We start from the raw sequence: 26168 nt of genomic DNA on the forward strand, positions 1-26168 counted from the left end.
ATACACTGTACATAGGAGGTTATATAGATTAACAGGTAGATGGACAGATAGATAGAAAGAAAGAAAGCGAAATAAATAAAAGGATTCATGAAAGGATGGAAGAATAAGAATGGATGGGTGAATGGACTGATGAAAAGACATAGCTTTTTTTTTTATTTTTCTATTTGCATGTGAACGCCCATTTCCATCATTATAGATGGAGTATCAATGATTCACATACATACATTTTAAGCATTTATTGGGTAGGCACAATTTTTGACAAGGCCTAAAATATTAAGCAACTTTTCAGACATAAATTAAAAATTATATCTTTATATCTAATCCAAACACTATTAACAAATAAGCATCTGTGAATTTTTTTTTAAATTTTTATTTATTTATTAGACAGAGGGAGAGAGATCACAAGTAGGCAGAGCAGCAGGCAGAGAGAGAGGGGGCAGCAGGCTCCCCGCCGAGCAGAGAGCCTGATGTGGGCCTCAATCCCAGGACCCTGAGATCATGACCCAAGCCAAAGGAAGAGGCTTAACCCACTGAGCCACCCAGGCACCCCGAAATTTTTTACATGTTACTTAAATATAAAGCTTTTGTTCAAAGTTTACCAAAATTCACACACTGGTCATATCAGAAAAAGTCATCTAAAATAAAAATATCTAATTTTCTGTCAAGATATGGTTCAATATATTTTTTAAGATTTTTATTTATTTATTTGACAGAGATCACAAGTAGGCAGAGAGGCAGGCAGAGAGAGATAGGGGGAAGAAGGCTCCCCACCCAGCAGAGAGCCCGATGCGGGCCTTGATCCCAGGACCCTGGGATCATGACCTGAGCTGAAGGCAGAGGCTTTAACCCACTGAGCCACCCAGGTGCCCCATGGCTCAATATTTTTATCATCTTTAGATCTTGATAAAAATTAATAAAAGTTAGGATTTGCTGTCAGTCATACAGCAATAATATTAATTTAACTAAACAGTTTTTTAAAGTTACCATAAAGATTAATACATAAGGTAAGAATAGAATTTTGGATTCTTTCATTTCTCTTCTTCCTTCATCTTTTTGGTTTTGAAAAAAACAAGAGTTGTAGCAATTCTAAATAGTGAAAACAGATGACCAAGGAGAGACTTTTTATTTAAATTATGGGCCCTTATCATAAGCCTTATATAGCATATTAATACATTCACTCATATTTTGATATATGTGAGATCCTAAATTTTCTACAAGACAGTAACTACTTGAACTGTTTAAAGTTAAAACATTAGATAGGGCCTTCTGAACTTTTTAGTAAGATACTTTCTTCTTCTCATTCCTAAGATCTTACTGTTAGCAGTAGCCAAATGAGTATAGCATGCAAAGACTGACTAGTTTGCTGTTAATGTTATTTTTCTATTATTGTGCACATAGGATCTTTGCTATTTCTTTGATAGCAAATTATGTTCAAATTTCTTTTAGACACATATACAAGAGATGGAAAGCCCAGGAGCCTCTGTATGTAGGGGCCCTGCTTACAAGCTTTACTAGCTATTAGCTAACACCTTAGCTAAACTAATTTAGATGTGTGATTAGGTATTTGCTTTACTGGCTTATGAGGCTTATGAGGTATCTCTGAAGTGGTCAACCAGAGAGGGGGAATATCAGAATAATCTTCTGTCCTTGTCCTGCCTGGGAGGATGGCATCATGGCCATTCATCTGCATGCTTTGCAGGAAGGAGAAGAACAATTCTGTGGAAAGGTAGATGTACACAAGTAGATGAAACATTATGTCCTGTATAGATGGAAGGATATCAACCCTGCTGGTCAAACTGCAGAATTCACTTTCATGTTGTGAGAGGCTATTTAATACACAATTTGGACTCACACGGCTGATAGTAGTTTTCTGTTATATTAGTGGAGAAAATGATTATATAATCGATTACTCTTTACTTCTGAACTGTTAAAAAGGTATTTATTTTTAAAAATGAGTTTTAACTAGCATTCAGGGTTCCTGGGTATGCTCCATGTTCTATTGATTGACAATAATTTAAGTAATTTTTGAAGCTCTGTTGAGGAAACTGCATCTGAGGAGTCAAAGAGCTGTGTGGCTTATCATTGCTTTCCCTGGGTCTGTCAGCAATTTGTTTCTCCCTTCCTCAACCTTGAAGACAGGAGGCAATGAATATGATCTAAGTCAAAGCAGGATTTTTCACATGCTTTCATGGAGAAATTAAACTAACCTGAAATCAAATTAACTTTTTAAAACATTTTTGTATATATACACAAGGGATCTTGGAAAGGGGTGCAGAAATCTAGTTACCCCATCTTCTTTCCCAGTGTTTCTGCGCCCATTATATATTTAAGAGAAGTATTAAGGAAGATTGGGAGAATATCAATAAATAGGCTTAAAAAATCTATCTTAAAAGTGAAGATGAAGCTCATAATCAGTGTAAGAATCACAAATACACAAACAATATTGAAAATGATTTTTTTTTTCCCCTAACAGTGTGCTGACTTATCCCCCTTCCATCACAGGATTGAAATTGATAGTCAACTCAAAACCATTTCACTTGTCTTGTGACCCTAACTAATGCGACCACCGCCACTAAATCAAAACAGGGAATGTGTCCTTACAGAACATGTGGAAGATCCTGTGAGAGGAATCTATACTGATAGAAAAATTTGCATGTTGAGACTGAATTTGAACTAAGAAATCCTGTCTTGGATGATTGCAGCCTGATAGTTAAATCATTTTGAAGTTTTCTTTTTTCTTTTTTTTTTTTTCTGAAGATTTATTTATTAGAGAGAGAGAGAGTGAGAGTGCATACATGCACAGAAGTGGGAGAGGGACAGACTGAAAGGGAGAGGGAAAGAATCTCAAGCAAACTCCCCATAGAGCATGAAGCCTGACACTGCACTTGATCCTAAGACCCTGAGATCAGGACCTGAGCCAAAATCAAGAGTTGGATGCTTAACTGACTAATCACCCAGGCACTCCATGAAGTTTTCTTTTCTTTTCTTTTCTTTTTTTTTAGCTTAAAAGTAGTGTTTGTTGATGTCATATAAAATCAGGAGAAAAAAATCATAAAAGAAAAGCAATTTCATCAGTAACTCATTGAAGTTCATTTATGTAAACTGCTGTCAATATTTTATTCTTTTTCAATGTTTTAAAATATATTTACTAGTAAAGATTAAATTACAGAAAAAAAAAATCAGTCTATTTCTTTGTTCCTTTTTCCAACGGTACATTCAGGCTCTATGTGTCAGGAGTAGAGCATACAATGAATGCTTAAACACACTGTCTAAGTAAATCAATGGACGGATTAATGTACATGGTCTGATGGATTGTAGCTTCTGATCTTAAATTCTACCAGGACTTGTGGCTTTCCTTTTTTTTTTTTTTTTTCCTTTTTTGGACACAGGTTTGAATCAACAAAACTCAAACAGGTATTTCATTTATTTTTATAAACTTTAGATATAGTTGTTACTAACCATATGTAAGTCATATGGTTAATACAGATTTATAAATATGTTTCAATGTTTTCTTTAAATGCAGATATTTTTATATTTCTTTTAAGGCAGATAATATACTTCATGAAATTAGTTGTTACTGTTTAGATTATTTCTAACAATCTAAAATCTTAGTGGGTTAAAATAACTTTATCATTGTTTCTTTTATGATTGAAATCTTTCATGATTTTGTGTTGACTGGGTACAGTTTGGGCTACTCTTCTCCTCCACATGATATTGGCTGATGCTACAATATCATCTGGGTCTGGACAGGCTTAGACCCTTTTCTGGAAGAGCTAATGATTGGGGCTGCCTCTCATCTGAGAGGTCAGCTGATGCTTCAGGCAGAGAACCATGGTTCCCCTTGCGCTGGAATTTCCACCATATAGTAGCTGGGATTCCAAGACAAAAAAGTCCAAGAGAAGTGGGGTCAAGGGGGCAAATATTCAATACAATGAAACATCATGCCTCTGCTTGCGTCACTTGTTAAAGTCACACTGGCCAATGCTGGTCACAGCAAGGTGAGAGTGTAATACTCAAAGGTATGACACTAAGAAGTGTGATTTATCAAGGGCCCCTAAAGTAACAATGAGCACAACTGTGCTTACATTTTAAAAGTAGTTTTCCATCCTGAACTCATGTATGTATGTATATATGTGTATAAACATATATATTTTATTTTATATCATTTATATTATATTATTTTATTATTATTATTTTATATAATTATATATAATTTTATATATAATATATATTATATATAATTTTATATATTTTATATAATTATTTTATATAATAATAATTATTATTATTTTATATTATTTTATTTTATTTTATAAACATACATATTTTATTCTCATATTATAGTATTTATATATATATATACACACACACACACATATACATGTATTTTATTTTCATCTTATAGCTTTACTTGTTATCAGTTAAGTCTTTTTTCTTTAGAGATTTTATTTATTTATTTGACACAGAGAGAGAGAGGGATCACAAGTAAGCAGAGAGGCAGGCAGAGGGAGAGGGGGAAGCAGGCTCCCCACTGAGCAGAGAGCCAAATGCGGGACTGGATCCCAGGACCCTGGGATCATGATCTGAGCCAAAGACAGAGGCTTAACCCACTAAGCCACCCAGACAGCCCTTTATTTATTTATTTATTTTTAAAAAGATTTTAGTTATTTATTTGACAGAGAGAGACACAGCAAGAAAGGGAACACAAGCAGGGAGAGTGAAAGAGGGAGAAGCAGGCTTCCCACTGAACAGGGAGCCTGATGTGGGGCTCGATCTCAGGGCCCTGGGATCATGGCCTGAGCTGAAGGCAGACACTTAATGCCTGAGCCACCCAAGTGACCCTCAATTAACTCTTTAATCTGTTTAGTAAATCACTTGGCAAATATTATAAAATGCTCATCTCCTTCTACTCTTTTCTTTGGGGCAGTTACTGAGGTCATGTAAGCTGACTCCTTTCTCTGCCTTTAGGGGAACCAGTCCTGCAGGTGTGCACTGCACCCATCTCCCTTTGTTAAAAGGCACTGCCATTGTGGGACCCTTGGTAGGTGGAAAACAGAAGCACCAAAAGCCACCAGAGCCTATACATCACAGTAAAGAATAAATAATTTCTAGGGCCTCTCTGGTTAGGCCCCTAGAAGCAGATAAGTCATGCAGATCTGTGGTGGGGCAAAAACTGAGCCCCTGAATGAAGCAAGTTATTAGGAAAATAATTGATTTCCTTCTATGTATGTTTTATTAAACCGACCCGCTTCTATAAGAATTCCTAAAATTAGATGGTTTCAAATGGAGATAATTTTCTCTCCATGTTCTAGTTTATTACATACAACTTTCTGAAAAATATCTAAATAATTGTGGTGATGTAGTGATTATCTTTATAAGTAATAACTGTAGTAAGACATGAAATATTTAGCAAAATTTACTGTGTTCTGGGTCATAAAATAAACCTCAACAATTTTCAAAAGCTTGAAATCTCATAGGACATGTTCTCTGAACAACATGGAATTAAACTGGAAATAAATAACAGAAAAGATAAATTTTTACATGCTCAGCTGTTTGCTTTGTGGTTTTGTTTTAAGGTAAGCTCTATGCCCAGTGTGGGGCTTGAACTCACCACCCCAAGATCAAGAGTTTCTTACTCTACCAAGTGAGCCACCCAGGTGTCCCATGTCCAACTGTTTGAAATTTAGGTAATATACTTTGAAACAAGATGTGATTCAAATCAGAAAATAATTTGAACTGAATGAAATGAAAATACATATCAAATTTTGTGGGATGTAGCTAAAGAAATTCCTTCCTAAAAATAATATGCCCTTTACTAAAGGTTTTTCCAAATGCTCACACTAAACTTGGTGTTTCCAATCTCATAGCAAGTCTATAGGAAAAAAAAAAAAAAAAAAGATACAGATTCATACTGTCACTAAAAGATGTCTCCCAATGTTCCCAGATTATTTTCAAGATCTTAGTAGGAATGTACATCTTTAAACTTTGTTTATACTGCACAATGCAAACTGTTAAGGACCCATGCAATTACACAAGACTGTTTGAGTTACTGGAAAAGCTCAGATTAAGAGACTACTATATGTATCACAGGTCACCAAGCCACTCCTGTGACATGTAACATGCAGTATGAAGTTTCAGCATTTCTAAAGAAATTCTTAAAGATAAATTTATAGACTTAAGCACAGGCACTTAACAACTTAAAAGAGCTAAAAAGCTAAGATTTAAGTTTCAACCTCAAGTTATAAAAACTAGACCAAAAAACCTACCAAAATAGAAGTGAAATAATGATAGAAGTATATTAATTAAATATAAGACAAACATGAAATAGGATTAAAAACAAGTCTAATTTGTTTCTCTAAATATAATTGCAATAAAATTTATAAGCTAGTTGCCAGATTGTCACGGAAAAAGAGAAAAATTACCTACCTAAAGGAAAAAGAAAAAAAAATCAGAAATATAAGTGGACATCACTATCATGTAACAATAAAAAGAGAATGTTTGAGTATATATGCCATTATTTGAATTTTTAGATGAAATGAACAAATTTATAGAAAAATAAAACCTTATATATATTATGCAGGAAAAAAGAGAAACGAAAGAGGTAGTTAAACTTATGAGCATAGATACAAATATCCAAAAGAAATATTAGCAAACCAAACCTAGATATAAATGAAAATGATAAAGTATCTCAACCACTTTGTGTTTATTCCAGAAATACAAGTTTGGTTTTGTATAGAACAATTAATCAGTGTAACTCAATATAGTCATAAAATAAATAAACATCTAAATAAATGCAAAGATGATAAAATCCAACACCCACCATAATAAAAAAACTCTCACCAAACTTGGAAGAGAAATTAATAGAAAGATAGTCAAATATTGAAACCTATTGTTTTGAGATTTTCACTAGAGAAAAAAGTGACTGCTAATGCCACTTTTACTCAACATTTTAAAAGAATAACTACCCAGTGATAAAGCAATAAAGGGAAAGAAAACTCATAATTAGAAAGGAATAAATAAAACTGTCAGTATTCAAAGTTACATGATAAATAGCCAATGATAATCTAACCACAGTGTAATTAGAAACTATTTGATTTAAGAAGTGAATTAATAAGGTTGCTATATATAGTCAGTCAATATGTGAAATTCATTATATTTCTACATGCAAGCAATAATAACAAAATGTATAAAAGTTGTCATTAAAAAGTTAAAAAAAATATCTGGCAATCAATCTCACAAAATACATGTACTACCTCTAAATAGAAAATAAAACTTTGAGAAAAGTTTGAGAAAGTCTTAAATAAACGGATGGGAATGCCATGTTCATGGAAGAGAAGACTAAACATTATAAAAACATGAATTGTACTCTTCAGTGATTTATGGATTCGCTGCAATCCCTACTTAATTGTAAATTCTTGTCCAGTGGGCACCTGGGTGGCTCAGTTGGTTAAGCAACTGCCTTCTGCTCAGGTCATGACCCTGCAGTCTCAGGATCAAGTCCCGCATCCGGCTCCCAGCTCCACGGGGAGTCTGCTTCTTCCTTTGATCTTCTCCCTTCTCATGCTCTCTCTCACTCTTAAATAAAATCTTTGAAAAAAAAAAAATCTGTCCCATGGGGATTATGGATGTGAAGTTGAAAAGCTGATCCTGTAATTTAAATAAAAATGAAAAGGGTGCCAAATCCCAAGAAAACTTTTAAGAAGTAGTAGATATTACAACCAATTGTAAAGTTACTTTAAGGCACTGTGGCATTGGCCTAGTATAAACAAGTAGACAAAACAGATTTGTGTTCAGAAATAGGATCACACATACAAGGAATCTTGATTTATGGCAAAGGCAAAAAAGTGTATTTCATATGGAAAAAATTAGCTTTAGCTCTTCTCTCATATCACACCAAAAATCAATTCAAGATGCATCTTAGAGGTAAATATGAAACAAAACTTTTAGAATATAAGCAGGGGCTATCTTCACAATTATAGGAATGTGAAAGATTACTTAAACTGGATCTGGAAAGAGTCATCCAGATAGAGAATTACTGTTAAAATGCCTTTCCTCATGGGTGTCTGGCTGGCTCAGTTAGCAGAGCATGCAACTCTTGTCTCGAGGTTGTGAGTTCAAGCCCCATGTTGTGTGTAGAGAGTATTTTAAAAACAAATAAATATTCCGGGGCGCCTAGGTGGCTCAGTGGGTTAAAGTCTCTGCCTTTGGCTCAGATCATGATCCTAGGGTCCTGGGATCCAGTCCCACATTTGGCTCTCTGCCCAGTGGGGAGCCTGCTTCCCCCTCTCTCTCTGCCTGCCTCTCTGCCTACTTGTGATCTCTCTCCCTCTGTCAAATGAATAAATAAAACCTTAAACAAACAAACAAACAAACACAAACAAAAAAACCCAGAAGTTTAGGGGAGATGGCCTTTAAATAAATAAAATAAAATAAAATAAAATAAAATAAAATAAAATAAAAATAAATAAATAGTCCAACAGCATTTTTCAAAGAGCCAGAACAAACAATCCTAAAATTTGTATGGAACCAGAAGAGACTCCAAGTTGCTAAGGAAATGTTGAAAAAGAAAAACAAAACTGGGGCATCACATTGCCTGATTTCAAGCTTTACTACAAAGCTGTGATCACCAAGACAGCATGGTACTGGCACAAAAACAGACACATACACCAGTGGAACAGAGTAGAGAGCCCAGATACGGACCCGCAACTCTATCGTCAAATAATCTTCGACAAAGTAGGAAAAAATACCCAGTGGAAAAAAGACAGTCTCTTCAATTAATGGTGCTGGGAAAATTGGACAGCTATGTGTAGAAGAATGAAACTCGACCATTCTCTTACACCATACACAAAGATAAACTGGAAGTGGATTAAAGACCTCAACTTGAGGCAGGAGTCTATCAAAATCCTAAAGGAGAACATAGGCAGTAACCTATTTGACATCAGCCACAGCAACTTCTTTCAAGATATGTCTCCAAAGGCAAAGGAAACAAAAGCAAAATTGAACTTTTGGGACTTCATCAAGATCAAAAGCTTCTGCACAGCAAAGGAAACAGTCAACAAAACAGACAACCCATGGAATAGAAGATATTTGCAAATGACACTACAGACAAAGGGCTGATATCCAAGATCTATTAAGAACCCCTCAAACTCAACACACACAAAACAGATAATCATGTCAAAAAGTAGGCAGAAGACATGAACAGACACTTCTCCAAAGAAGATATACAAATGGCTAATAGACACATGAAAAAATGTTCATCATCATTAGCTATCAGGGAGATTCAAATCAAAACCACATTGAGGGGCGCCTGGGTGGCTCAGTGGGTTAAAGCCTCTGCCTTCAGCTCGGGTCATGATCCCAGGGTACTGGGATCGAGTCCCGCATCGGGCTCTCTGCTCAGCGGGGAGCCTGCTTCTTCCTCTCTCTCTGCCTGCTTCTCTGCCTATTTGTGATCTCCGTCTGTCAAATAAATAAATAAAATCTTAAAAAACAAAACAAAACAAAACACATTGAGATACCACCTTACACCGGTTAGAAGGGCTAAAATCAACAAGACAGTAAACAACAAGTGTTGGAGAGGATGTGGAGAAAGGGGAACCCTCTTACACTGTTAGTGGGAATGCAAGTTGGTGCAGCCACTTTGGAGAACAGTGTGGAGATTCCTTAATAAATTAAAAATAGAGCTTCCCTATGATACTGCAATTGCACTACTGGGATATTTACCCCAAAGATACAGATGTAGTGAAAAGAAGGGCCATCTGTATCCCAATGTTCATAGCAGCAATGGTCACAGTCACCAAATTGTGGAAAGAACCAAGATGCCCTTCAATGGACAAATGGATAAAGAAGATATGGTCCATATATACAATGGAGCATTATGCCTCCATCAGAAAGGATGAATACCCAACTTTTGTATCAACATGGACGGGACTGGAGGAGATTATGCTAAGTGAAATAAGTCAAGCAGAGAAAGTCAATTATCATATGGTTTCACTTACTTGTGGAGGATAAGGAATAACGGAGGATGTTGGGAGATGGAGAGGAGAAGTAAGTTGGGGGAAATTGGAGTGGGAGACAAACCATGAGAGACTATGGAGTCTGAGAAACAAATTGAGGGGTTTTTTTGGGTGGGTTGGGTAAGCCTGGTGGTGGGTATTAAGAAGAGCATGTATTGCATGAAGCACTGGGTATGGTGCATAAACAATGAATCTTGGAACACTGAAAAAAATAAAATAAAATTACAGAAAAAATTTTAAAAATAAAAATAAATAAATAATATTTCCCAAAAGATAGCATGAAGAGTAAAAATTTATGCCAGAGAGTGGGAAAAATATTTGCAAAGTATATAACCAACAGAAGCTTTGTTTCTAATACATAAATCTAACACATCTTGGCAGAAGATTTGAACAAGAACTCTTGAAAAGATGACTATTGGGGAAAATGTTTGATGTTATTAGGCATCAGAGAAATGAAAATTAAAATCACAATGTCATACCAGGACCTACTAAAAAGACTAAAATGAGAATAGTTAATACCAAATGTTGGAGAAGATGTAGAGCAACTGAAACTCTTACTACACTCATGGCGGGGGTGTAAAATGGCCCAAATTCTGTAATACTAATAGGTAGTATCTACCACATTTCAAAATATGCATTCTCTTTGACCCAGAAATTCTATTCCTAAATACCCATAGATATGCATATATGAAAATATCTTAACAATGATATTTGTAGGAATAGTTTTAGAGTTATTCTGAAGTTTTTTAAAATTCATTTTATTAGAATTAATTTATTTTCCATTCCCATGATGTAAGCAGTCCTGAAGTCAAGGCATATCTGTTTTGATAATCTCAGGAGACCTGATAGATAGATACTGGTTTTCTTTACAGGAAAAACAAAATTTAACAAAATTTAACAAAATTTAACAAAATTTAACAAAATTTAAAAACAGTAACAGCATTACTGTTACTCTTAATTGCTTAATTCAAATAATTTATGAAAATTCAAACATAGATTGTATAATTTATTTACTAGAACTCTAAAAGTCACTCTTTCAGAGCTGTTTATCCATTTTTACAGCATGGATCTCATCTTATTTTTCTGTTTTTGTTTTTTTTTTTTGTTTTCTTTATTTTATTTTACAGGCAAACAATCCTGGCTACAAATCACTTCTATGTTGTTCAATTTGCTTTCTGGTTTAATATTGCTGGTACAAATTTGGGAAAATGAGTATGAATTCTATTTGTTCCCAAAGTAATGCCTGCATACTTAAAAACTGCTTCCCTTCAAATATTTTAAGATCAATATTTATCCTTACATAATGGGAAAAAAAGGCTTAAAAAATTAATGGTACCTCAAAAATGATACTTCAGGGGCGCCTGGGTGGCTCAAAGGGTTAAGCCTCTGCCTTCGGTTCAGGTCATGATCTCAGCATCCTGGGATCGAGTCCCGCATCGGGCTCTCTGCTTGGCAGGGAGTCTGCTTCCTCCTCTCTCTCTGCCTGCCTCTCTGACTACTTGTGATCTCTCTCTGTCAAATAAATAAATAAAATCTTTCAAAAAAAAAAAGAAAAAAATGGTACTTCAATGGGGATTTTCAATGAGACTAAGTTTTATTCTGTGACTCTCATATGCCTTCATCAAGTTTCCATTTTACAGCCAATTTTAGCCCCTTCATATTGGTGGTTCTCTTGCCTAAGGGCTATAAACCTTAATAGAGTCCCTGATACACAGCTCACACTCTGCCCAGGAAGGCCAAGGTGAGATGTCGGAGAAGCAAAGTCTAAATACAAAAAAAAAGCTACTCTACTTCCCCCACTGCCCCCACTGCCTTATTCTTTTATTTTTTTTATTTTTTTTTTTTTCTAAAGATTTTATTTATTTATTTGACAGACAGAGATCACAAGTAGGCAGAGAGGCAGACAGAGAGAGAGGAAAGGAAGCAGGCCCTCTGCCGGGCAGAGAGCCCGATGCGGGGCAGAGAGCCCGATGCGGGGCAGAGAGCCCGATGCGGGGCTCGATCCCAGGACCCTGGGATCATGACCTGAGCCGAAGGCAGAGGCTTTAACCCACTGAGCCACCCAGGTGCCCCTGCCTTATTCTTTTAAATAAAGAACCAGAGAAGAAAAATAATGTTTAGGACCAAGTTTAATAAAAAATGTTAACATAAAACATAAAAAATGTTAATGACAGAGTTCACTGTTAATTGCTTGGGAAATGGTTATACATCTGTGGATCTTCTCCTTAGGTTAAAAAAAAAAAAGCTGTTAATTTCATTTATGTGGTAACAACTTTGTATATCTCTAGACTGAGAGGTGAATCCATTGAGTTCTGAATATAGAAAAATCAATTTAGAGTCATTAATGTGAAAACAAGGAAAACCACTAGTAGGTAACTTTATATTTCTATAATTATTTCCTCAGTATCTAGGGGAGAGTGTGTGTATGGGTGGGGACAAGGTAGATTATTTTTGTTTTGGTTTCATATTTTGGGTTGCAATATACAAATTTAAATTTAAATTTTCACCATTTCCAGATATGAATTAAAAGTTTGTTATCATAAGGAAAACACATATTACTTAGATTTGAAGACAGTCACAACTAATTCAAAGATCTGGATTTTCCAGAATGCATTAAATTTTTAAAGTTCTCTTCAGGAATTTTGTAAAATATGTATAAAAAAGAGGTATCTATTTCTAAATGTAAGATATTATTTTTAAATGTGCACCTAAATATAGAACATACTAGTGTTTTCTTATTTTCCCCTGGAATATGAGAATTTGAGAATTGTTCTATATTTGAGTTTCAATTGAATTTCATAAGTCTTCCGAAATTCATTTATTATTGCTTCATGCACTACTGTTGGCTATTTTCTCAGTTCCCACCTTTCTACAAAGTGATAAAGTTGGCTTTGCAGACAATAGCTGAAAAAACTCTATAGAGCTGGATAGCAATTAAATGTAGGATAAAATATGACTTCAGAAAAAGCTATGTAAGTGAAGTTATTGTGACAAAAGCCAGCCTGGATTTTACTGAAGAATGAATGAAGTGTAAAGAACGTTTGCTTTTCATTGAAATTAAAGTGCACTATACATTCTTACTTTTAAAGTTATTTTTACCACAGATCTTTTCTGACAAACAAAAAAGTAAACAATAGAATAAACTTCCCTGTACTCATTACCCAGCTTCAACTAGGATCACCAGTGTGTCATTCATGTTTTACCCATTTCCCTTCTCTCTCTTTCTCTCTCTCTTTTTTTTTTTGAAGTATTTCAAAGAAATTCTGAAATGTATCATTTTAGCTTAAAATATTTCCAATTTCATCCCAGAAGCAACCAACCAAAAATGATCAGGACTTTTTTTTTTCTTTTATTAACCTAACAATAATCAGAACTAATAAGAACTTCAGTAATTCCTTTTGAAAAATTAATGCCCAGGGTATATTACAATTTTTTCAAACATCCTTTAATGGTTGGTCTATTTGAATTGGGATCCAAATAAGATCCACTTACTTTTTCGTTCTGCTTATTAATCACAATCCATTTAGGATAACAGTTTCTTGCTAATTATCTATTCATTATTACTGGGGGTTTTGCTTGTTTGTTTCACTATTGACTTGTTGGAGAATTCAGTCCGTTATCCTATAAAACATTACACTCTCTGGATTCTCCTATTTGATTCCTTGAGGTGTCTTCTTTCCTTCTCCTCCTCTTCTTTCTTTTGTCCTTATTTTAAAAAATCTTTTATATTTCAAAATGTTCATGGTAAATTGCCTTTTCTTCATGGTAAGTTTAAATAAACGTTTTGATGGCATAGACTGTGTTTGTGTGTGTCTGTATGTGCCTGTGTTCGAGATGTTTTACATTTATTAACTATAGCATCTAAAACTACATTTTTAATTGCTAGACAGCATATGGTTCGTGGTAGCCCTGGTTTTACAGGCATTCAACCGATTTCTCATTTCACATAGATTATCTTGGCTGTCACAACCTCTCCCATGGCGCTGTGTAAATGCATGTAACACCTTGGATAATGTGACTATAGAGAAATACAAATTTCCGATCCTTGGGGTCCTCCCTGGCCATTTCTTTTGTAACAACCTTCTTTATTTTCAATAAACATGTAGGTGGCTTTTTGTTTTTGTTTTCTGCTTGTTCGTGTTTGTTTCTTTGTTTTAGGAGTCTGTGGTTTGAAAGTTTCAACTGGTGAAACACAAAATTGGAGTAGAAAAACAAACTAAAAATATATTTATTGTGTCTGTTAAAAAACAAAACAAAACAAAAAACAACCAAACCAACTTTCACCCGGTCTTCTTTTATATTTACTCTGCTGGGCTCTTACTGGCTTTTTCATTTCTGTATCTGACCTTGAAGGTGCAGGTTAAAGGCAAAGAATTGGTTTAATCATTCATTCTTAGCTGAAGTAAAGTACATTCACAAAAGTATTTTTCAGGTTTTTGCCACTCAAAATACAAAATATCTGTATGTAAGACATGGTAGTCAGACTTTCTGGAAATTAAATTATTTTTGGTTTAAGTTCAGTAATAATAATTTTGGCCCCCTGCTTCAATCTCTTGATATACCAATCTCTCCCTTACAGTGAATCCCAAATAATGTCACTAAAGGACAGTTCTGTTCACATTGTAATTACTTTTCCCAAGTTTTTCTATTAGAACACAAAACACCTTCCTACCTATCACATGAACCATAAGCTGATCAGAAACCACCCTTTCAGGCATTCTGCTCCTTCTTTGATCCCTGAATTTAGCCACCCTGCATGCCTGCTTCCCTCAAAATTGGCCACACATTCTTATTAATACATCATTTTTTTTTTTTGCATGAACGTCTCCTTTTCTTTCTAGCAAATTTAGCTACACCTTTAGACCTGACTTAAAGGGGGACTTCAATTGTGGAGAATTCCATAATCCTCTCAGATTTTTAACCATTACTTGTGTTTCATTATCATAGCACTTAGATTTGCTTTACAGAACCTCATCCTGCAATGGAAAAGAGTTATTTACATATCAGCCTTCCTTGTGGAAAGAAATCATGATGTTTATTATTGTTAAGTGTCTGGGCATCCACCTAAGAGTCTAGGTATATGTTTAAAATACCTTAAAAATTAGCCAGACATTGTGGATATTAACTCTTAAACGTGCTCAAATGACTGAGCTTCTAGAAAAAAGGTAGTTTTGTTTCTCATGGTGTGCTTTTGAAAGAGTACTATTCATATAGTAAAAACTGAATGTGATTAGAATATGCTATGTCCTATTATCCTTACATTTTAGATATGATCCCAAAACAGACACATGGACCATGGTGGCTCCTTTGAGTATGCCCAGAGATGCTGTTGGAGTCTGTCTCCTTGGTGACAGATTATATGCTGTTGGTGGCTATGATGGGCAGACATACCTCAATACCATGGAATCCTATGATCCGCAAACAAATGAGTGGACACAGGTAAGACTGTTGCCAGCATAATTTACTTCAAATACCAAAACTTACTTCATTTACTTCCTTCTAAATTTCCTTGAACCCAAAGTGATTGATTTAGTTCATTTTCATGTTCACTTTGTAAAAAGTTCACTAACCCACATTTATGTGTACTTTTATGTATTCTCTACTTTAATAAAATTCATATTAAAAGGTGACATTCCTCGGGACGCCTGGGTGGCTCAGTTGGTTAAGCAGCTGCCTTTGGCTCAGGTCATGATCCCAGCGTCCTGGGATCGAGTCCCACATCGGGCTCCTTGCTCGGTGGGGAGCCTGCTTCTCCCTCTGCCTCTGCCTACCACTGTGTCTGCCTGTGCTTGCTCGCTCTCTCTCTAACAAATAAATAAATTTAAAAAAAAATTAAAAAAAAAAGGTGACATTCCTGTCTTGACGGGATTTCCACCTTATTATAAGTAATAACAGACAGGAACTGAATTTTAATTAGCTGAAATAAACAGAAAACAAAGAGGAATATATTGATTCACAAAAACCTAACTTTAGAATATCTGGTCTTAGAGATAACCAGAATAAGATGGAAAGCTACAGAAATCAACTTTCTGCCTCCTATATTTGCTTGACAATCTTTAGGTCCTATCAGGTCCATTTTTACCTACCGCAGAGAGAATTTTCCATGGAGTGGAGCTGCCAGAATCTCCAAGTAGTAATCCTCACAGTCATAAACAGAAAACTAAAACAAAACAGCAAAGGGCTCTAAATGATCTGTCATGTAGAAAGTGCTCACCCCAGACAATCACTTTGGCTGGGAAGATGGAGTAACATATTTGGCTGATCTTAAGCGGGGTGTTATCTCTTGATATATAGTACACTGTAGTTAGAGACTCGAGATCATGCTTAGAATTAGGCAGCTCCCATTCTGGTTACACACCTAGAAGGTTTGTGTTGCATCTGTGGGTGCTGGGGAAAAATAAGTGCAGTACAACTTAATTATAATGGGAAACAGCTTATTCTGTATAGCTACTGTGGCCTTGCTTGTAATGGAGGGAAGGGATATTTTCTCAGACTTGTGTCCTTCCATTCAACTTCTCCCTATTTTCCTTCTTTCTTTTCCAAGTGTCTCAATATTTCTATTATTCCTCCCCTTTATCAGAAACCTAAAAACAAGATACCATTCCAGCAAACAAATCATTTCCATTAGTGGGTGCACTGAGATTCCAAAGCCTTATTTAGTTGAAGCAGATTAGGAACCTCATCTCGTAATATTCCTCAGTGGATGAAGGGTTCTATTTGCTGTTGGGGTGGAGGGTGGTCCACAGAAATTGACTAAAGTTTAATCTTTAGAACTTGAACACTGATTGAAGTAAATTTCTTTAAAAATATATTGACTTTTAAAGACACAGTAGTTCCTTGATTCTGCAGTTTGATGATGTATGTTCAACCACAATATTGAGATAGGCTGACTCTGAAGTACAAAACTAAATTCCTAATGTCCAGACAAAAGTGCCTGCCTTATGAATCTTACCCTTCTCTAAGAAAAAACTCTCGATTTCAATGTAAATAGATGAATTTGGCTAAAAGGAAAAATGAAGGCAGAATGAACAAGATAAGGGAAAGTATTTGGAGAACTAAGTCATGTGATTTTCTATGTTTTACTTTAACTGTAAGAGAAGATGCGTTCATCATCCAAAGAGCAGCAGCAAATATAAGATTGTAATCATTACACTGAAATTTTAGAAGATATGTTTAACCTCTTCTCCTTCTTCGTCCTTAGTATTTACAGAGAAATATGGCATGGATTAATGATTCTTGATTTGCTAATGAAATGTGCCAGTTCAATGATAGTTATTTAAAATGTATCACTTTTACAAATGAACATTAAATAAAGAAGTTTATGGGCATATCAATGATAGAGTATAGTCTTCATTACATATAATAATGAGCCATTATGCTTATCACTCTTCTAAAATTGAAATCAAAATAATGTATGTAGTAATAATAGGTAAAAACTTCCTGAAGAACATTTTCCCTCATCTGTATTTTATTGTCCTTTTTTGGATCATATAATATCTTTCAAATAACAAGGTGGTATTTAAAATGTTTTATAACAACTTTTTCTAAGTACAATAAACATTAATTTTAAAGCCCTTAAATTACTTTATGATTTTATGTCCATATATTTTCATTATTTATGTTTTCTAGAGTCCATCAGCAGACCCACACAAAATACCTTTGAAGATTTTCAGGATTCTAGGTCCCTAGGAAAAAAAATCCCATATGGCTAGATAATGCCTGTAGCTTTCCCTCCATTTACCCCATAAATGGACAAAACCAAAAGGCTATCCTGTTTATCACTGGCATCCCCAAATGACCGAGCATTAGAATAAATAAACTATATTAAATATCCAAGAATGTATATCTGCAAGACTTCCCAGATCTGGGAGCAATTGCCAGATTCATGTCTTAGATAGTTTTACTGAGAACACATGCATACATGTGTACATGGGCGTGTATGTATTTTTATAAATAAATTTGCCTTTGACATTTAACACTGGGTTTATTTTTTCTATTTATTAAAAAAAAACACAATATGTCTGCTTCAAAACATAAGAAAAGACCTTTATTTCCATCCCCCCTGGTCTGGGTACAACCACCCTTTCATGTGTTTTCGTAGTCCATTGTCACAGTCCTGTCAGGCTTTATCCACTTGCAGTGGTGTGTGATTTACTATCATCTCCCCATACACTAGCCTAGTTGTTGGCATGAGGTAAGAAAAAATGTGAATATTTCTTAAATAAATCTGAGAATTACTCTTGCAACCCAGTGTGCACTGCTGTGCATGGGTTATGCTTATTTGCACACAATAGATATATATGGTCATATCCTCTTATCGGCAGTTTTGCTTTCCATGATTTCAGTTGACAGTGGTCTACTATAGTGTGGAAGCAGGTATCCCTCCTTCTGATGTGCTGTCAGAAGGTCAGTAGTAGCCTAATGCTATGTCACAATGCTGACATCATTCATCTCATTTCATCTCATTATGGAAGCATTTTCTCATGTCACATCACACAAGAAAAAGGGTTAGTACAGCAGAGTAAGATATTTGGAGAAAGATAAAATGCATTCCCAAAACTTTTATTACAATATATTGTTATAAATATTCCATTTTATTATTAGCTATTGTTGTTAATCTCTTATGGTACTTGATTTGTAAATTAAACTTTACCATAGGGTATGTATGTATAGGGAAAAACAGTATATAATGGGTTTGGTACGATCCATGGTTTCAGGGATCCCCTAGGAGTCTTGGAACATGTCCCCCTTCAAGGAGGAGCTACTGTAGAAGATATTGAGAATAAGTTCTAGGGAAGCCTGGTGCAATATCTACATTCTCCGTTTTGTTTATTTGTTTTATATTTTTCCAGTTGGTTCTGTGGCCAACATTTTCAGGGTGTCATTCTAAAGCTGAAGGTATAACTTTGGAGGGACAGCATGGCAGATTTTTTCAAAATATGTATTAAATAAGATTAAGTTAGAACAAGGGGAAGAAGAGGAAAATCTCTTAAATATTTAAAAATCTCTTAAATATTTAAAATGTGTTTATGTAGAATATATCAAATGCTCAAAATAGCATGATAAATTCTGTGGTAAGGGAAATACTTAGCACTGTGATAGAAACGAAGTGTGTTGGGTAGAGAAATATTTGCTCAAGGAATGACAAGTAGAATGAGGCCTGACAGGTGGGTAATAGTTAGGCAGGTGAAAATATGGGGAGTGGTTTAAGAAAGAAAATTTGTAAAGAACTGCAGGAGGAACACGTAACACGCAAAAAATAAAGAGGTGAGAAAGGAGTTTGGAGACATCAACAGTGTCTATGTGATGCACGGCCTGAAGCCATGTGATGGAATCTTGACTTTACTATAAGGCTGAGTGGAAGTTAATGAAGCTTTTAAGGAGGGAAAGTAAATAATCAGAATTGCATTTTAAAATGATTGTACTTGATGGGATGTGAAAAATCATTAGGAACAAGCAAGATTAGAGTCAGAGAAATCTGTTAGGAGGATATTTTAACCAATCCACAGTGGAGCTGGAAAACTTTTCCCTTCTCCTTCCTAGGTTATTTGGTTGGCCTAATAATTAAACTGATATAAGACACATTAACGGGAGAAAACTGTAGTTTTGTATGTATGGGAAGCCCATAAAAATAGGAGAGTCAAAAAGTGGCCAAAGCAGGAAGCTTTATAACTATTAGACAAAATGATAAATTTGTGACAAACTGTCAAACCAAGGATTTGAGCTTGTGGTAGTGAATTGCTGAAGTAGTAACAAGCTTTATTTATACAGCTTTTTGGCCCTAAATCTCTATCTCTGATAATAACAACGACTCCTACCCTCCTGGTACAGGGAAGCTACTTTTCACACTACAGATTTATCTCCTGCTTTCAGTGGGACCAAGGGGCAGAGAGTCCCTCCTGTACCAGACATCTATGAAGTACATTGAATTCAAAATAATCAATATGCCAAATTTGCATATCATGGGGTGTCATACTCTGCAACCCTTCACACTCAAGGTAGAAGTGTAATGTCAAGCAGGCTGAAGACCACTGGAATGGGTATAATCATGTTGGATGGAAAGAGACTGTGGGACTTGATGAGTACTCAGACGTAAGGTTGATGAGGTAAAACTAAAGGTCATGGATCTATCCAGGTTTCTGTCTTGAGCAACTGAATAGAGAGTGGTGTCATTACCTGACACCAGAAACACAGGAATAATAGCACATTTTTGGGAAAAAGGGCAGAGATTCATTTTTATAAACACACACATGCATGTTTAGAGATACAGATGTAGATGTAGAAACAAAGTAAATCTATTCATTCTATACTTTGTCTGGAAACCATGTATAGGATTTCTCAGTATTAAATGAACATCAGAGGGTATTTGGGAAAATTTTCAAAAATACAACTAACTACCCGATATTCCTCCCATTTCTATAGTGGTGGGCATTGAGCGCATATACTTTGTAGAAGATCTTTAAGTGACTCTGATGTGAAACAATACTTAAAAATTATTGGAAATGAAAAGAGAGATGATGAAAAATGTGTACATTTTGGAGTCACATAAACTTCAGTTTGAGCTCATTGATTTATATATTGTCTCCTGACATGCTGTTCACATACCTGTCGTACAAAGATAACAATACATCATGGTATTAGAAAGGTGATGCGGTGATACATAAAAATTATTCTTAACACAAATGAGTAAAAGTAGATTATATGGGAAGTTTCTGTTTGTTTGTTTTTTTTTTACCCTGCAAAAGGATGGCAGTTAACAGTAAGTATGTTTAGAAGAACTGTAGATATGATGGTAATTTTCACATATAGAGAGTGAGACCATATCCTTTCTTAATCAATAAGATAATGCATGTGATCTAAGGTTATTTTGCTCTTGGCTGTTTTATTTCTTACATTTTATTCACTTTCTTTACAACTTGGAATAATATCTGTAATTTCTACCCTGCTCTGATATTTTAGGTGCATAAATTATTCTTAGAAAACTGTTATAAAAATCATTCATATCAAAATGCTCAAATTATTAAAATCTTGGCTTATCCTCATGGAATAAATTATGTTTATTCCATTTACAATTTGTTTCCATTCCATTTACAATATTGTTTATTACAATTCCATTATTGTAAAAATTATTGTTTTTAATATATTTCTAGCCAATTTCATATTCATGAATTACTAAAAAAAATCTCAATTCTCATCTCAATGATTATCATAAGGAAGAATTTTTTAAATAAGCACTATAGCAATTGTCAATTATGGCCTATTTACGACAAATATTGAAGTTACTTCATTGTGTGGCTCTGTTTAGAATGAATGAATAACACATTTCATTCAGTATAATAACTGGGGAAATAAGTTCAAGATGATTTCAATAAGTGTAATAGCTGTTTCATCCAAAATATACTCCAAGATACCATGACAAAATACCATCACAAATGTGTCCATGTAAGCCCAGAAATAAATCTTTGCTGGAAACTTTTCTATAGCACCTTTGTGTCACTAAAAGTCATTAAATACTTTACTACTTGTATTAAAAATCCCAAAAATGAATGCAAGTTTTAATAGTTTTGATATGCAAATTATTGCTCTTTTGTAAAAGCCATTTTCAATGTTTCCATTTTTATTTTACTACTTGTGACTAAATTGGGAAAATATAAGCACATGTATTTATGATTTTCACACATATGAATGTTTTAAATATATTACAACTCTATGCTTTCCTATGACAGTAAAATTTGTCTTAAATTGTGTTTCATCTTTTTCAACAGATGGCTTCTTTGAATATTGGGAGAGCAGGTGCCTGTGTGGTAGTCATCAAGCAACCTTGACTTATTTGTATTTGGAGAGATTTTATTTGCTGGAGTGGTTATTTTTGTATCAGAAGGCAAGAATGAGAACTTCCTGAGGTGAAAATTCTTCAAGAACAAGGATTTCTATAGATTTACCTACTGATGTCAAAAGAGGTAGAAGATCAAAGAGAATTATAGGAATCGAAATAAACATCAAACTGCTATGGGAAAAATGTCTGGCCGTATATTAGTTAGTTCAGGAATGGTTATTGGTAATTTGTTTTGTATTGTAGCATACAATAACTAAAGTTACCAAAGGCTTGTTTTTCTTGAGCAATTAAAAGGAGAGATCCATTTGTGACATGGATAATTTCATGACTATAACTCCTTCAATTGTTTTATAGTTTATGGCAGTATCAAAGAGGTCGAAGACATGATATTTCATCTGACAGAATCTGATTGGTTTACTATTTTCCTAATCAGATGTGGTCATTCTAGGAGGCAGAATGATGTTTTATTAAAACAAACACGCTTCTTCCTCATTTCTCAACTATGAGGACAATTAGAGAAACAGATTCATGCCTGTCTCTTGCATTCAGAAAACAAACTGCTCTGCTAATCAAAGCTGCACATTTCATCAGAGAGGATGGTTGAATTTTATTGCAACCGTATTAGCAATCTGAAGCTGGCAAACACAAAGGATTGTTTTCATTAGGCTTACCACATTGCTTTGCTTTTTGAACACACTGAGCCAAAGAATCAGTACAATTATGGGCTTTTGCCTTATGTTGAGTTCAGTGTAAGCATGGAAGCTAGTTATTCTGAATGTTATATATATCCACTGCATGTTAAAGTCCCTTAGAATTTTGTTCATAAAAAAAAAAAATGTTAGAATTTTGAAAGAGAAATCTATGATCCATTCATTGGGAGTGTTAATGATCATCATTAGAAGGAAAGCAGACTTCAGATTCTCATTTCCCACTCTTCAAACTTGTTACATTGATATGCACATTATTTTATGCCAAATGTTTGTAGTTGTTTAAAGCATAAAGTGGAAACATTACATAATGTCCTTAATAGATTCATGTAAATTTTAAATATAATTAATAAATGATAGAACATTTGCTTTTATCACTGTATCGTTCTTCAATAAATTTTAATTCAAACCTGAGTAAAAAACTGACAAGGTGTACTACACAGATAGGTCATTTTTATTACTTGACTGTTCCCAAAAATTCAAGGAGATATATCTCTCTCAAAATGTGTATTTCCTCCTAAATATTACACTGGCACTGAATGCAGTCTTTAATTATTGCTTTCTTCTGTAGTCAGTCATTTGAGGCAGTTAACAATAATGCTTACAAAACACACATCCCATAATGAGTGCTTGTAATTGTGCAAGAGCTAGAAAAGACAAGAAAATTCCTTTTTGAGTCAATGTAAACCATGGAACTACTCTTGGGTGGAGAAAAATGTTTGAAATCTAATAATCAAGGAAAATATTGATTGTTTGTATCAAGGAAATATTAGGATATCTAAATTTTCCCAACATATACATGTGATCAAATTTATTAATCATATTTTATGTCAGAAAAATTATGTCACTAGAAGTATAAGATAGGGAGAAGTATCAATGAATTTTAAAAATTATGGGTAAAAATGCATAACATGAAATTTTTCATCTTAACCATTTTTAAGTGTACAGCTTAGCAGTATTAAGTATATTCAATTTCTTCTGCCCACAATGCATAGAACATACATATGATATTAGCTAACTGGAATAGAAAACTTAATTTTGAAACTCGAAAGAACAGAGAAGATAATGTAGGTACATCTATTTTTTAATCAGTAAAGTTTTGTGGTGGTCATATTTAAAATTTGCTGATAAATGTATTGATCTTTTTACAATACTCTTTCCTGAGAAGGAATTTACCTGAAATGAATTTGCCGCATTCAGCCAACTCTATCTGTAGCTCATATTAGCCTACTACTACTGCTTATATTACATAGAGTGAGTATATATATCAATTGACCAAATGATGACACTGAAGAGCACCCTGGACAATGAACTCTAAGCCTATATGAGATGGGGGAATGGATACCGTTGTGCCAATTTGCTGAAAAGGAAACTGTCTTCCAAGGTCACATGTTAAGTAAGTCCCAGCACTCGCTATATACCTGCCATGACTCCAATCCAGGATTCTTGAAACTTGGTTCTGTCAAAATTTCTGCTAGAAACAGAATTCACTATTTGGCTCTTTAATTAATAAGGAATATTTAAATAAAGAAAGTAGAAAAAATAGCATCAAGGAGGCTAGTTTTTCCAAGATACTGTTCAGTATTTTTGTTACATTGATATCCTTGGAGTATAACATATTATTTATAAATAACTTATATTTATAAATACCACCTTGAAGTCTTAGAATATTCTACAAATACTTTCAATTTTAATGATGACCATTAATAAGAATAGGAATATAAAATACAGTTCAAAATTATTTATAAAGTATACAATTACATCCAAATCTCCAAACACTGCAGTACTGATTTATTTATTTATTTATTTATTTATTTATTTTATGTTGCACATTGAAAGTCAATAAAACACATCAATCATACAGTTAAAATAAAAAAAAAGAGGTGATATTTGTAAGTTTCTCCTGGATACTGAAACAAGAGACTGAATAAGAATAGAAGCATTAGTGCAAAAATATTGGCTACCCAAAGAGTATAAGGAATTTAAATTATTAATTATATTATGTAAGGTTTGAAGAAACCAGCCAGTCTATCTATAAAATAAAAATTTGCAACCACACAGCTAAAACCTGTGATAGTAGTTCTAAAAAAATTAACATTTAAACATAGGCTAAAATACAATATTTAAATATCTATGGTCTTATATCCAGACTTAATCTAGAAGATTAAAATGTTTCTATAAAAAATTCAAGATTCTGCAGCTTTGGGAAATTCTTTTAACCATATCCATGTCACTCCTTAAACCTGTACATAGTGTTTTTAGTATTTCAAAAGAGATAAAAATTAAGTATAAATAAGAGAAATGAGAATTAAAATTAATCTTTTAGACATGAAGGGGAACAGAATTTGCCACCCCAAAATACCCTTCTTTGGCACAAGTATTATCTTGAGCTGGTTAATTTTTAAGAAACAGCAGAGAGGGGAAAAGCTCTTAAAACAGTATAAGAAAACTTTTCCTAAGGGACTTTTACATTTATATGGAAAATCTCCACTTGTAAGAATGTTTCCATCACAGTAACTGGAAAAGGAGGATGACTAAAGCTCTAGAAACTCTTAAGACATCAACAACCTAAATCTGCCTAACAATCTTATCCTTGTTTACTATGCTTTTCTTGATAGCATCCCAAAACTGGCTCCCACCCCCAACATTTCCTTTTATCTTTTGCTGGTGAGGGTATTTAAGGTGGTGCCTTAGGCCACTTTGGAGAGTTAGTCGGTTTTCTTGCCTGTCTCCCTTGTACACAGGAGGTGTACAGGTTAGTAAACTTCTGTTTGTTTTGCTCCCATTGATCTCTTTTATTCCAGGCAGTCTCAGCTCAGAGCCAAGAAGGCTAGAAGGGTAAAGGAAAAATTATTTCTCCTCCCCTATAGGCAACTATACTAATTTATTTCCTATAAAGATTTAACAGGACTTATTCCTATAAATACCCCACTACTACCCTACTAGATAATTTGAAAAGGCCTAGAATTGTATCATCTTTTTTTTTTTTTTTAAGATTTTGTTTATTTATTTGACAGAGAGAGAGAGATCACAAGTAGGCAGAGAGGCAGGCAGAGAGAGAGGGGAAACAGGCTCCCCGCTGAGCAGAGAGCCCAATGCGGGGCTTGATCTGAGATCATGACCTGGGCTGAAGGCAGAGGCTTAACCCACTGAGCCACCCAGCCACCCCTAGAATCATCTTACGGACTATGATTATCTCATGGAAAATTAATGTTTTGTCACTGTATAAATCTTATGTATTGTTTATGTTCTAAGTTTCTATAATTTGATAGTCACAGTAATTAGATACTTTATACATACAGATTTGAATTCAGAAACTCATAAGCATTTATATATTATATACATGAATATAATTGGAACATTTTTAATTCATTGCTTTTAGATCAATTTGTGGCTTTTAGTAATTGAAACTTTACTGACATTTAAATTTCTTATCCTTGAAAATAAATGAAGAGTAACACAAGCTACTACACACCGGAATACTTATGTATTCAGAATACCTGAAAAACACAATGTGAAAACGAAATCACTTATTTTATTTGCTTATTATTTCCATGACCAAGTATCAAAATCTACATGCAGCAGTCACTGTGCTCAGTGGACATTACT

General features: G+C 34.3%; 1 protein-coding gene across 2 annotated transcripts in view; it reads left to right on the forward strand.

The window, feature by feature from the left end:
* KLHL1 (kelch like family member 1) overlaps positions 1-21841 on the forward strand; it is a gene marked incomplete at both ends in the record, with an annotated part of 369773 nt that extends 347932 nt beyond the window's left edge. For both annotated transcript variants that reach the window (XM_080797852.1, XM_080797853.1), the window contains 2 exons: positions 15284-15455; positions 21782-21841. In XM_080797852.1, the coding sequence (XP_080653978.1) occupies positions 15284-15455; positions 21782-21841 (232 nt within the window). The remainder of the gene's footprint in view (positions 1-15283; positions 15456-21781) is intronic.
* Between the last annotated feature and the right edge of the window lie 4327 nt (positions 21842-26168).

The sequence above is a fragment of the Martes martes genome (genome assembly GCF_963455335.1).
Source record: "Martes martes genome assembly, chromosome: 3".
NCBI lineage: Eukaryota > Metazoa > Chordata > Mammalia > Carnivora > Mustelidae > Martes > Martes martes.